The sequence below is a fragment of the Blennius ocellaris genome, assembly GCF_963422515.1.
Source record: "Blennius ocellaris genome assembly, chromosome: 16".
Lineage (NCBI taxonomy): Eukaryota > Metazoa > Chordata > Actinopteri > Blenniiformes > Blenniidae > Blennius > Blennius ocellaris.
The window spans coordinates 15,016,877-15,030,949 of NC_137665.1; the positions used below are offsets into that span (position 1 = coordinate 15,016,877).

Genomic DNA, 14,073 nt, shown 5'->3' on the forward strand with positions numbered 1-14,073 from the left:
CCATCATAACAATGTGGACACAGAGCTCATTATTTCATGCCCCGTCCACATGACACCATTTCAATTGAAAACACATTGTTTTTGCATTGTGTTTTCAGTGGCTCTGAGCACCATTGGCGCATGTGAATGTTACCACTTTTTGAAAGAAACAGACCTGTGAGCTCACGAAAAAAAAATGAGCTGACAATTAAAGTAGATGCGCACTGATGCTAATGGACCACTTCCACATATAGCGGGCGGCATTTTCCATGCTAGTTCAGGACTAAAGCACTACTTCATCAAACAGGTGTTTAGTGAAAAATGAACAGATTTGCTTTGTATCGTGACCCAAAATTACCTGATAGTACATCCAAGACATATTCACACTTAAAAACAGAAGTAGTGCAACTGTATTTCCCACACTTCTATTGACCAATACAACACAACACTCTGCTCACTCACCCACACCATGTGGTGCACGCTGTACACGTCACTGTCCCCCATGTACACCCGGATCGCCCTGAGGGTGAAGCCGTACTTCTTCCCTGAGCGGTGGATGGTGATGGGAGAGTGCAGGATGTTGACCATGGGGGAGTAATCTCGGCTGGGGGAGGAGTCCCGGGAGGAGGCGTTGGACGAGAGGGAGCGAGGGGACATGGGGCTCACCAGAGGGGAGGCACCGTGCTGCTCCACTGTGGGAGAGAGAGGCGGAGTTGACATCTCTGCAGGATGTAAACCAGCTTGCACAACATTTCAAGTGGAAATGCCTTCAGAAAAGTTCTGAGTTTTACACGGCAACGTTTTGAAAAAGAGGCCTGTTTACACGGAAACGGGAGAAATGCTGAAGACAATGTAGCTCTAAACTGACCCCCAAACACAACCAAGGTTTTGTGGTTGTTGTTTTTTCTTTCTTTCTTGAAAACCTTGTGTAAACGGAGCCTTATTTCGAGACATGCTCTAGCTGATTGTCATGTGTGGTGAAAGCATACCTGCAGGGATGATGACAGACAAAGCTGTGGCAGAAGCAGATTTGATAACTTTGCCTCCAGGCCTTGAGTTACGTTTCTCGCCCTCAGCCGAGAGCTGCTGGTGTCGAACTCTTCGCAGCACCAGGTCTGAGGTGGCCCCGCGGGGCACCTGTGGATCTGGGAGCCCCAGAATGGTAGCGCTGCCCGGGAGAGGCAACGAAGCATCAGCGGGTCTCAAGAGTTTATCTGCAACAAGAAGGAAACATGCAAATGTTCAGTCACACAAACAAGATAGTTCATTAAGAGGAAGAGTAACTGGTTGAGTTTTACCTCCTGCTGCAAGGCTGTTACTGTCTTTGAGGAGGGTCCTCAGATCTCCCTGTGAAGACATGGGACCTGTGGCTCCTTCCAGTGACGTCCCCCTGACCTTGATCGGTGGCTGCCTGGTCAGGGGACTCAGCTCTGAGTCCACCTCCAGAGGGGATGCCAGGCGGTAGGTATCCATGAGGGCAGAGAAGCGTCGCCGGGCTCCGGACGGTGGACTGGAGTCGCTCTCAGTGAAGGAGGACTCCGAACAGGACAGACGCTTCCTAAGACAGTGAAGCACACGGACAGTAAAGTCTTCCAAAATGAGACAGTACAATCATCCAACTGCCTCTTAAAGAGACAAGACACAAAGATTACTATCCTGAGCGCCGGATTTTTTTTCTTCATAATTTTGGGCGTGGGTTGGGAGCACGGTATTTTGGAGTTTTTTGTTTGATTTTATTTTTTAACTGAAAAAAAATATGCCGCTCCAAGTGGATGTAATGATTTGCGACACTTACCAAATATAATTTCCCTCTGATTCTCATGTTCAAATATCAATATTTAGGTCCTTGTTACCATTTATATAAATATGCTAATATAATAAGTCATTACACTTTTTAGGATCTATTTCCTGCTGGTTGGCACATTGTTTCTTCGCCCACATGTGATGCTAATACTGCTGTACAAATGTGTTCCGTTGATGGCTGAATGCTAACAGTTATGTTTGGAGCTGAGATAGTAATAGAGTGGAGTACCGACAATCCTAAGCTCTGTGTTCAACCAGTAAAGCAGATCATTATCCTGATTCAGAGATTATGTGACTGGGTGGGTTAATCAGATATATTTTTGTCCACTGTATTATGGTGTACCACAAGGATTAGTTTAGGTTATTTTTCTTACATTTGCTAAACCAACAGACTCAAACCTACTAACTCCTGGTCCCAAGTCTGCTTCTCTAACCTCAAGGCCTTTAATAATTTGCACGTCATTCCACTTCACAGACATGGAGCTGTCCGATCGATCTCTACACTCACATCTCAGGTGAGCCGGTTCTCCAGCTCTTCTCTCTGAGGGTGACACTTCCCAGGCTTTCTCTCTTGGCCACTCGATCCTCCCTCGGGACTTTGTGCTCACGCAGAGTCACTCCGTGGGTTTTATGCTCCAGCTGAGACAGATGCTCCATGCTGCTGTACACCTTCAGAAACCCACACGACATTCAAGCCATGATGAACTCGCCCGGTAACCTCTACCGGATGAATGTTGAGCTGAGCGGCGAGATCCTGACCTTGCTGAAGCGAGGGGAGCAGGACGAGAAGCGGTGAATCTCCACCGGCTCGTCGTCGTTAGTGTCATCTTCGTCGTACGACTGCACGTGATGGTAGCGCTCCGAGCGGGCTGGCGACAGGGGGGAGAGGACATCATAGCTTTAGAATCTGTCATGAAGACTACACACAGGGATTTTTTAAAAGTTTTTTTTATGTAACTGTGCCTTGTTGTCCATCTGCTGTACAAGTACATGTCGTTCTATTATACAAATTACACCCATAGATATTTTGGTCTTTTAATTGTCAATATTGATTCAAAAAGAATCCTTATTGTATAATTATTGTTGTGAATTATGTCATTAATATCAAAGTGGATTTACATCACAAGTAACTGAAAGGAGGAAGATGCTCAATAATCCGGACGAGAGTCGATTCAATCAGAGAGACAGCAACTCTATAATGGTTTTCTTCTACGACGAGTGTAAGAAACTCATTAAAAATTTCTTATTTACCCAATTCAATATAGTAATCGGTTATTAGATATTAATGATAAAAGTGGAAGGGTTACAGGAAGTCCTCACCTAATAACCGTGACAAGCTTCTGTCACTTGTACATATTTTGTGAGACAAAAAGCAGCTGCGATCTAAAAGGGATTCTTTTACGTGTGAGTGTATAAATATCAGCATTACACTGATAAGAGCCTTTCTGCTCCAACAGGAGCTCACCTCCTAACATCGGCAGCTTAATTAGAGTGACTCAGCCGACACCGGGCTTTTTCAATGACTCAGCTTGTGCGGATTTAACAGAATTTTCTTGTGTTCCCAGAGGCAGACTTACTGTCGAAATAACTGGTGTCCTCCTCTGACTCCAGGTGTGGGATGAACTCCGCCTTCTGTCTCAGCAGGCTGTTCCAGTCCACCTCAGCGAAGAACGAGTGCTGCTTCACTTCGAAGGCCCCACCTGCAGGGTGGAACGAGTGATGAGTGTACGGACACACCAAGACATTTCAGGCGGCAGTCTGTGTTCCAGGTCAGCAATTCCAGATCAGAGGTACATCTACCCACAGCACAACCCTCAGTTTGGCTTACATGTTGTTTATTTCCAATGGCATATGATTTAGAGTTAATAAGCATCAAGAAACACAGCAATACTCTGTTTACTTCTTGTTCATTGCAGAACTATAGTTTGGCTGTGATGCTCCTCACTCTGCTGTGAAGGATTTTTTTCTCTTTCTGGCGGAACGAAAAATAAATCCTCATCTGACAGGTGTCAAAAAAGTTGAGTTTGGCTTCGTATTTCAGTGTTTTCTTTGCGTCTGAGTGTTTTGTTTACCACTCCTTGTTTGTAATTCTGGTCCCTGCATGAACATACCTGGTAAGATATCGTTGTTGTCTGGATTCACTGAGCCAAACATCCAGATAATCAGTTCTACAAAGGTGCTTATCAGCTGTACACCGGGTTTTTTGGATCTACCTGGTGTTTGCTGTACTTCACAGACATGGAACAATCAGACAGAGAGGGGAGTATGAGGAGGCATACATATAGGCAGATTGTAACCCGTCTGTATGTATATCTCCTCGTATTCATTCCCCTCTGTGTTTCTGCACCTGCATCCAAAGGGCTCTCTAGAAACAGACAGGTCATTCTCCAATCCAGCTAATTGGTCAGCAGGTGGCTTTGTGTCCCTACTGAAGTCTTATCCTGCCTCCAAATAGGTTATGAGTTCAGTCATGAGTTACCATGGCAACCTATTTTAATGAAAAGGAAAATCTTTGTACTGAAATGTACTGAAATCACCAAACTTGAAATCTTCTTTGAAAGTGGAGGCCTCTGGTATGTTTTTAGTCCATGACCTGTTTGCCACGTCAAAGCGGCCTGAGCCAGCTGAGTTCAGCACCACGGACAGAGACACGGGATTATCCGCGCGGCAGAGGAAGGTGGGGGTGGTGGTGGTGGTGGTGGTGGTGGGGGGGGGGGGGGGTCTAGTGGGAGCACTGTAGTTGTGTGTGCATTGTGGATCCGTACTTGCTCAGATTAGTGTTTAATTTCTCACTTATTGATATCATTATTATGACTTCACAAGGCTTCACAATGATTAAACTGAACCTTTTTTTTTGCCTCGTCTGTCCTTATGCTTCTTCTCTAAAACCTTAAAAAAAACACGAGGAAAAGCAAAAAATGAAGTTATTTTTGCGTTTACTGACCTGTGCCAAGGCGAACCAGTGGATTTGTCTGCAGGAGGGAGGAGATCAGATTCTGTGCATCAATGGGAAGAGCCTCATCCCCCTCTGGCCACACAATGTCATCTACAGGACACAGCACAGGGTGTGTTTGTTGGCCATTTCAACCACTTTAACATATCAAAAACCTGTGCATTGCACTGTTTGGGGAAAAAAAGTATTTTGTAAAGTAACCTGTTAGTACCTGACTTTTATTGTAATATTAGGGACAGTTGTTGTGTAAATTGACACCCAAAACGCAAGCCTCTACCTGTGATGACCTGTCCAAACAGCTCCTCTGGAGTGTCTCCGAAGAAGGGCACGAGGCCCACCAGGAACTCATACAGGATAATCCCCATCGCCCACCAGTCCACTGGCTTCCCATAGCCCTGACGAAGAATAACCTCCGGGGCGATGTACTCTGGAGTCCCGCATACCTGAATAACAAGACACTCATTCTTTTTTATACTGGATATTTTGAACTCTATGAATCCCTTACTTTGTCTACATTTCTGCCACTGTTAGGATTTGTGTCTCAAATGTAACCAAATTCATTATTTGAAATCATACTATTGCTCAGAAAGGCACAGCCAACGCTGTGGAAGGGGCACATGTGTGACGTATGTTGAGTAGATCACTTCAGACACACCAAGGAAAGATGAAAGCCCCGGTGAGCGTTTTCATGTGCAGATTGGCACACGCTGAATGCTAACAGAAATCTGTCCACCTGAGACGTTCACACGAGAAATAATGAGGCTTGCATTCAAAGCATGTGAGCGCAAAATGAAAGGAATGGGAAAATAAGCCTCACCTAAAAAGGGAAATGATTATAGTAACTGAGGAAATACTGGCCCATTGTTCTGCCAACTGTTAACGGCCTATTTTGGCTCGCTTTGGATATGCCCGCCACACTGATGGGGATTATCTTTGCATAGAAATGAAGACATCAAAGGGCATTTAAAAAACTGAAACTTTGCCCGGATCACAAATATCTCACTGTAACATTGCAAGAAGAGACTGAATAATACACAGTCGGGTTGCATGTGAGATTATTAAAAGGAATTTAATTTCATCCTTGCAACTAGTGTAGGTTTCAAAATGTAGAGTTGTATTACTCTTGTAGAGTTAAAGTAAACCGGAATCAGCAGGATAACTTGAGCACATGAAGGTTTACAATGATCCTGCATACATTTGATTTCATACAGTATACACAGCAATTTCATATTGTCTTCACATTTGTCTTTTTAAGAGCTTCTGCTGACAAAGACAGTCATTATGCCTATCAGAGATCAGTCACTGGGCCCCCTGCTGTGACACACTTTGTTGCCATGGCAACCAATGTACACCATAGCACAAGTGAAATGAATGAGGTGTCAGTCATCCAGCAGCTCCTCTGTTATCCAGGGGCAGTTTTTGTCAGAGGCAGCTCAGAAGAGAACAATGTATTGTGGGAAAAGCTTCAGACAGCAAGAAGAAGCGATGGAAATTTTCTAAAATGTCAAGTTGTCATATTTTTACCACGACAATGACACTTTGTTTTATGACAGACAATTCGCAGACATTTCATTGGTCCAAAGAGAACATGTTGGGGAGCTGCAGAGCTGTTGACTCTGTTCTGCTCCAATTTTAGCTTTAACATTAGCATTCAGCAAAGCTGTTGTCCCTGTTTTTGTTATTTCTTCACTGCAACATGTTTATCACTTTGGTCGGTTCTAATTGACAGTGAGGGCAGGTGGAACTTCCTGCATTCTGCTCAACACATCCCCAATTGCATGATTTATTTTATTCTATGGGTGGATTCAAAACTACTTCAAGACCAGACAGGAGTAAATACATCAGATATTCTTTGATCCAAGTCAAGCAAAGATAGCAACTCTTGTGCATCTGGAGAGAAAATCATGCTATAGATTGTAACTTCACATTAGATCATCATTGTATATTGCAACACATTTGTCACCCCCAAATAATCAAACTATACATCCTTCAGTCAATACAATACACGCAAATGACTAACTGACTGCTGCCTGTGGTTAAAGGTGCAGTAATGCCACTTTAAGTGTACTGGGTGGCAGTAATGAGTCACTATTCCTCAGAGTCTCTTTTATTGGTGTTATTTTTGCTGAAAGTAAAAACTAAAGGAGTCAGAATCGGCTACTTATCAATTCCACTGCTCTCAGGTGAAGTTATTCACTGCACCACCTTGTAGTATAACAAGTATAACATGGTATTACAAGACTTTGGCCCGTGTCTAGTCAGTTGGTGAGTTAAATTCGATAGATTTAACATAATTTGAATATGACAAGGATTATTTTTTAGGTTGTTTGTTGACTAGATTATCTTTAATTGTCACACCTCAGGACTTGCCCTTGACTTTAGTGAGTCATACATGTAGAGTTTTGGTTGAAACTACTGGGTTTCTTTCAATGTGTTGGGATTTCAAGACACTGTAGTGCGATTGTATTTGTATTGTCTTTGTCATACCTGTTTATCCAAAAACTCCCGGGTATCCTTTTCTATGTGGCCCTCATACAAATTAGTGGTCAGACTCATCAGACCCATCTTAGACAGGCCAAAGTCCGTCAGCTTGATGTGGCCCATCGAGGTAATCAGGAGGCTGAGGAAAGAAAAGTACGTTTAAAGTCAGAACGTCACAGCAGTGAAACAGTTTTTGTTTTTGTACAACACTGTGCAATGATGACCACTTTCTCTCTCTCTCTCTCTCTCTCTCTCTCTCTTACTTGTCAGGCTTGAGGTCACGGTGTACAATGCCGTAGTTGTGTAAGTACTCCAACGCCAGGACCGTCTCTGCAAAGTACAAACGTGCCATTTCCACAGGCAGAGCTCCAATGTTCTTGAGCAGAGTGGCACAGTCCCCACCTGCCAGCACAGATCATTATTCAATTAGTCCCACAGCTGACATTAACAATTACCATGAATGTGTCCTGGGACCTCTTGTTCTTGCCTACTTCGGTTTCCATTCAGTGCAGTGAGCAACATGCACAGCAGAATGCAATCAAACAATCTGTGTAGGCCAGTGCACGCTTCGAGTCATGTCGCATGGTGTAATTAAGGATCTCTGGCACATCAGGGCGGATTGCACTTTGCAGGGGAAATCATGCTATCGTCTCCTATCTGACCAAACAGAGCTCTGACAGGAAAGAAACACCAGCGCCTTCTGTCAATGCTCAGACAGCTACGTTAACCTCAGGGTGGGCTCGTAATAATAAAAGCAGTGTGAAGAGATTGGTGACGATGCAGGCAAACTGCCAAGTTCGCAAGATCCAGACATAAACATCTTAATCATTGTTGCATAGGTAGATGTGATGTTCAAGGTATTCCTGGATTTTCCCTCTAATGTTCTGAGTGAATTTTTATTAAATCTAGAAATAATAATAATACAAGTCACTGTAAACCTGAATGTATTTGAAAATATTGCAAAGACAACTGTGAGAAGGGAGAATGATACTTGAAGAGAAACATTGGGGTAAAGACAAACTGTTGAATGAGCTCATGTTTTCACAGCTTGATGCTTCCTTTATTCAAGTTTAGTAGCAGGAGGAGAACTCTTCTCTTCTCCCTGACATTATCCTTGTCACACTGTCTTTGAAGATGCTATCTCAGAGAATTATCTTATTCTCCAGGAACTAAAAGAAGGTTCAATCAGCATTGCCACTGTGATGTCAAACACATTTTAGTTCAAGGGTCACAAACTGCCCAATTTCATCTTAAGTGGGCTCAACTGGTCTCCTAGAATAGCTGTGCTCCCACAGAAGCTCCTCACCAACTTCCACCAGTGCACCATAGAGGGTGAGGTGACTTGTGGTTGTACTGTACGGTTCTCCAACTGCACAGAGGACCTGCAGTGGATCATTGAGACTACATCCGAAGTCATTGGTGTCCCCCTTCCATCTTGAAATACTCCATGTCCGATTAAAAAAGGGCTTAAAAGATGAAGTCTGACAGCACACTGTGGACAGTCTGTTCATCAGCCTTCCCTCTGGCAGGCTCAGAGTCATGAGGGCACAGACTAAGAGACTTAAAAACAGCTTCTTTCAGGGCTGTTAATGCTCTACTCGAAGCCTGTATTGGTCTTGTAAATAAATAAAATAAATGGACAGTGATGTGCAATGACAAAAAAGACCATTTCTTATTAAGGAAGTGGCTTTGAGACACAGATCTGTGGAGGTGTTGTGGGATCAAGTCCACCAGGGGTCTTCAACCTGCACTTCTTCAGACCACCTGTACCTGACCCCATGAAGTTGCACTGAGTTACATGCCAATAAACACATTTACCTCTAAAATAAGTGTCAGTGCCTGACAGGTCTGGACTGTAGGAAGTCAGTGTTGCACCAAGAATCTTTTACTACAGTTATTAGAGTCCACTAAGTTTTTTTTTTTTTTTTTAAAGCTAATTTAATGGAGAGAGTTGTCTTCTATTTGCAGGGTTTTGGGTTTGATCAAAGTCAACAATGTTATCTGCAATGTTGTTTGACCGGTATTGTTTCAGTCTTGGCCTTTCTGTGTGAAATTTGCAGGCTCACTCTGGTAACATGATCTTTCTACCATGATCCAATAATATATACACGTGAACTTTAACTTGGTAAGACCTTCAGTGTGACAGTCTTGTGATTGACTAGTAACCTATTAAAGTGTTTATCTTTACTTTCACCCACAACCAGCTGAAGTAAAAACTGCATGAAGCAAATATAGCAGATGAATGAATAAATGTACGAAATATAATTGCCAAGGTGTCAAACTATTTTTGGGGGGGGGGTTTCACTTATGAAAAAGTCCTGGAAGAGACTATTATGCACCTGCTCATGTTACTTAATCAGTTATGAGATGTTCAACAGACTGTTTTAAGGTGTTTGACACCCACTTCACCAGCTATGCTGCTTATGTTCCAATCTTTAAGATGTGTAGCTATCACTAAATTCAATGTTATGTATGGCATGTTACCAGTTAAATATGGGGTTTAAGCAATGTGCACATTACAACATTTTTTGTCGGAGCAGGGGGTTGTCCGTCGCCACATCCTTACCTTCCACATACTCCATGACCATGCAGAGGTGCCGCCGGGTTTCGAAAGAGCAGAACATGGAGACGACAAACGGGTTCTCTGCAAACGTCAGGATGTCTCTTTCCACAAAGGCCTGCTGGATTTGGTTCCTCAGGATCAGGTTTTGCTTATTGATCTTCTTCATAGCGAATCGCTGACGCGTGTCCAGGTGACGCACCAAGTACACAGCGCTATTTCACAAAGAAACACCCATTGTGGATGCCGTCATATTATCATCTCAGCTCTGGTAAACACATCTTCCTCAGCAGATTAAAGGTGATGACGTGATGTTCCACTCACCCATATGCTCCGTTACTAATCAGCTTGATAGTCTGGAAGTCTGCTTCTCCAGGTGGCTTCATTGCCCTGATTTTACCCTGGGTATCAAAAATCACAATGCTTTAATTAGATATTGGACGAATCCATCCAAAAAGTTTTGGGACATTAGTATGACTCTTTGTGATAGACACTTAAGTCCTCTGTACAGATAAAGTGGCTTTAGTTCTGATCTATACTTTTCTTTCCTTTCATCAATCTCCCCTTTTTCGTTGACTTAGCTTCATTTCTGACAGTTGGAGGCATGCCTAATGCTGGAGGGATGGCACTGTGATTCATGGAGGGCTGGGGATATCCTGTTTCCAGAACCTCAGCATAAATTAGATGGAAGAGAAGCCTGCATGCCAAGTCATTAGCAGATGAAGCAAGCGTTTTCACTCAGACCCAGAACAACCTTGGCCAGACCTCAGACTGTCTGGAAAAGTAGGAAAAAACACTGCGAACCGGGAGAAACAAAGAGTTACGATGCATCTCACCTCTGTGGAGTCGTCCGTTTCAGGCGTCACCGGTCCTTCGCTGTCGTAGCTGTCCAGATTCACCATGTCTGTGGAAAAACCCACGACGTCACAAATCAGCTCATTAGATTATCTCAAATGCAAAGTTTAAGTTTGTGTTTGCCCTGGTCACCTTCAAGAGGGTCTCTGGTCAGACCCAGCTGGCTCACGATGTAACGAGGAATGTCTGTTTTCATGAGGTGACCCTCCTTCGCGTGGTCCTCCGCCGCCTCCAGGAGATGGTAGAACTCCTCTGGGTTGAACTCCTGGAGGCCACAACCAAAACACTTCACCTGATGAATGAAACCTTATCCTTCCACCCATCGAGACCTCAATCATTTGTCACGAGGCATGAAAACCCAAGTTGTGAAGTCAACAATTAATGTCTTTTGGACTTTGTGAAGATCCAAAGTTGGTGAACAAAAATCTAACAGTCCCACACAGGAACTTCTCGCTGTCAGGTGAGTTGTAACCACTTCACCACCCTGAAGAGCTCATCCATTAATGTGTATGGGAATGAATAAACTGCTTTTCACCAGTACAGTGAAATTTCAGTGAACAAAATTAATGTATTTGTACACACCATTCAAGGTCATGACTCGCATTGGGAGCAACTTGGGGGTCCAACCTCTATAGGACCAACTATTTTGAGTTGATTTTCTGTGACACCTATTATCACCTACGATGTATGCTATACATGACATTAAAGCCAAGATCTTCTCATTTCTGGTGATATCTACAGGAAGTGTGTGAGTAACATACCTAACAAGGTATAATATAAATACAGTATAGTGAAAAATATGAATGCTGGGTGAGCAAATATATAATGGTTTAATTTCTTGAATGTTGACACAAAGAGAGGTGGAGTGACATGCAGAACATAGATTGAAAGATTGATAATGATCCCTCAAGGGAAATTGTAGCAAAAAAACCACCTGAAACGCGAGAAATGTTTTGTGTTTTCACTTGAAATGTGTGGTTACTACAGCAAAACCTTGCAAATTATATTTTTATTATATTGCAAAGACTTTATTGAGCAATGCTGTGAGGAATTTCCTCTCGGGATTAATAAAATATTTTGATTTCATCCTATATTCTGAAACATGGAGAATGCCGAAGAAGTGCTAAACATTCAGTAAAACATTGACATTTCTAAAATACCTCAAATACTGCAAAATAGATTGGATTCTAAAAAGAATTATCCAACTGAAGCAGCAGTGTGCCTTAATTAATTGTGTGCAAGAAAGTGGAAAAATGGACGCGACAAGCTCCATGTAGAAAAACCCCTGCAAGCCTAGGAATTGATCTGGGGATTTCCCCCATTGTGAGGTGTGAATGCTAACCAGTACACAGCTGTGCATTTATTTTTCGATTGAACAAAACGAGTGCATGCTGGGATTCTCACCGAAAGCCGCTGACACACAATGCATCTCACACACACATTTAAATAGAAGTACATGCAGACTGGATTTGGATCGATGAATCAATCCTCCACTTTCACAACCATCACTCATCATGAAAAAACCCACAAAAAAAACAACCCACGTCCATGGGGGATGACTCACAGCGAAGTGCACAATGACCCCCGTTATAAAACACATGAAGGCCAGACAGGAACCGGCATCCTGTAACTTGAAGTGACACCGCGGTCACGGTCCGTCTCATCCGGGCTGGAAGGCAGCCGAGCTCCCTGGTATTAGCCGTACAGTGTGGCACGCTGAATTTTAATCTAAATGCAAATGTCTTCTGCAGACAGATCGAGGTCGAGCCTCACACTTGTGTGTTTGCTTGTTTTGATTGTCTGCCCCTGCTGTGTGAGACACTGGCGTGTCTAAACGATCGTAATGGGCCAACAAATATGCACTCATGTATATTTTAAGAGGGAGAAGAAAAAAATTTATTCGCCTGAAGTTACAGGAGCTGTGAAATGCTGTGATATGAATATTGGGGATTCTGGAGGATTGTGATCGTCGGAGTCATGTCAACAACGAGAAGTGTGTATCTCTTACCAAGCACTCTAAAAGCCTCGCAGGCCGGGAGATGATGATGAGAAGCTTTTTCACCAACTCTGTGACGAAGGCTACTTCGGAGCTCTCTGAACGCTCGAAGGCCTGAACAGAGACACGGAGGAGGAAGACAGACGGGAGGAAAGTGTGTTATAAGACACAGAAAAAGCTGTGAGATGGCAGATAACAGGCTTCACAATCAAACCCCGGCCCAGAGTGATCACAGCTTTTTAATCAAACCACCAAAATGAGCCGCGAGATGAAAACCCTTGATATCCATTATCTGCTCCGGCTAATCAGGAGCACAATTAGCATCTGTTTGCTTCAACCATTTGAGTCAGACTTCCACCAAATACAGCACGTGCCTGAAGGAAATAAAAAAACATGGAGGCTTGTGTATCAGACTGTGGTCAGCCCCCCAAAACACAAAGCATCAATTAATATTTTAAATGTTGCAAAATTCTTATAAAACTGAATAAAAATCAATTAAATGTGAAAAACAATCATTTTAATTCAACATAGGCATAAAAGCTAGTTCTGAGATAGTATCTTAGCCGCGTTTTAAACTGACCTCTGGTCTGTGTTGCTTTTATTTTAAAGAGAGAAACTATTCCAAAGCTTGTTGGCAGGAAAAGCAAGATGTCCAATCAACAGAAGGGTTTTTAAATGTTTATCATTGGATGTATAAGAATAGTTTGTTGATTGACTTTAGTGCTTTGGATAAACAGTTTAATGCTAAGTGAAGTTAAATAAAGTTTAATCAAACCCTTCAACCTTTAAAACTTAACCTGAATTCTAAAATGTGTGATTTTTATATAGGTCCAGGTATAATTTTACAAATTTACAATAAAAGTACAAAGCACAGCAGTTTACTCTGCTTCATTAGCAATGTCAATACAACAGTGAATTTGCTTTTTTGATAAATAAACCTTTCTTTTTCAGAAAGGTTTTGTGTTTCCACAGCAATTATTTGAAAACTATGTCCATTTAGTGTATATGGAAACTGTAGAAACCTTCAAAACAACGTGTTTGGAAAGTACATGGACATTCATATGAACAGATGACTAAGTAGGATTGTCATGACACTGGAGGCCACCATGGTTATTATTGTCCCTCCAATCGCGCGTTTGCAGAAGAACTACTTACTACTGCCATTGTGCACATGTGCAGTAGCAGCGTTTCCACCATGTACACAGAGATGGATCCAAGCGTTTCCAGAAAGTTCTATTTTCAGTGGTCCGAGCACTGCTGCTGTGTGAATGGACACTTGACAAGTACGGTAATGAAAGTTTTGTGTTTTCACTTGAAAATGTTGTCGCGCAAACGGGGCCTGATGCACCACTTCTAACGGGTCAGCTTGAAGGTCTAAAGCTTGACACAACTGTTATTTATGATCAGATATTAAAGTTGGGTTTTTGTTATATAGACCAGTCAAAT

General features: G+C 42.7%; 1 protein-coding gene across 1 annotated transcript in view; it reads right to left on the reverse strand.

The window, feature by feature from the left end:
- The window catches only part of LOC308141594 (microtubule-associated serine/threonine-protein kinase 1-like), a gene marked incomplete at both ends in the record, with an annotated part of 52,799 nt that overhangs the window by 3,466 nt on the left and 35,260 nt on the right, over window positions 1-14,073 (reverse strand). The window contains 15 exons of the mRNA XM_080511797.1: window positions 442-671; window positions 969-1,193; window positions 1,278-1,537; window positions 2,291-2,451; window positions 2,542-2,651; window positions 3,360-3,482; window positions 4,727-4,828; window positions 5,013-5,178; window positions 7,223-7,355; window positions 7,480-7,618; window positions 9,783-9,991; window positions 10,101-10,177; window positions 10,613-10,680; window positions 10,764-10,896; window positions 12,640-12,741. Coding sequence (XP_080367923.1) covers window positions 442-671; window positions 969-1,193; window positions 1,278-1,537; window positions 2,291-2,451; window positions 2,542-2,651; window positions 3,360-3,482; window positions 4,727-4,828; window positions 5,013-5,178; window positions 7,223-7,355; window positions 7,480-7,618; window positions 9,783-9,991; window positions 10,101-10,177; window positions 10,613-10,680; window positions 10,764-10,896; window positions 12,640-12,741 — 2,238 coding nt within the window. The remainder of the gene's footprint in view (window positions 1-441; window positions 672-968; window positions 1,194-1,277; window positions 1,538-2,290; window positions 2,452-2,541; window positions 2,652-3,359; window positions 3,483-4,726; window positions 4,829-5,012; window positions 5,179-7,222; window positions 7,356-7,479; window positions 7,619-9,782; window positions 9,992-10,100; window positions 10,178-10,612; window positions 10,681-10,763; window positions 10,897-12,639; window positions 12,742-14,073) is intronic.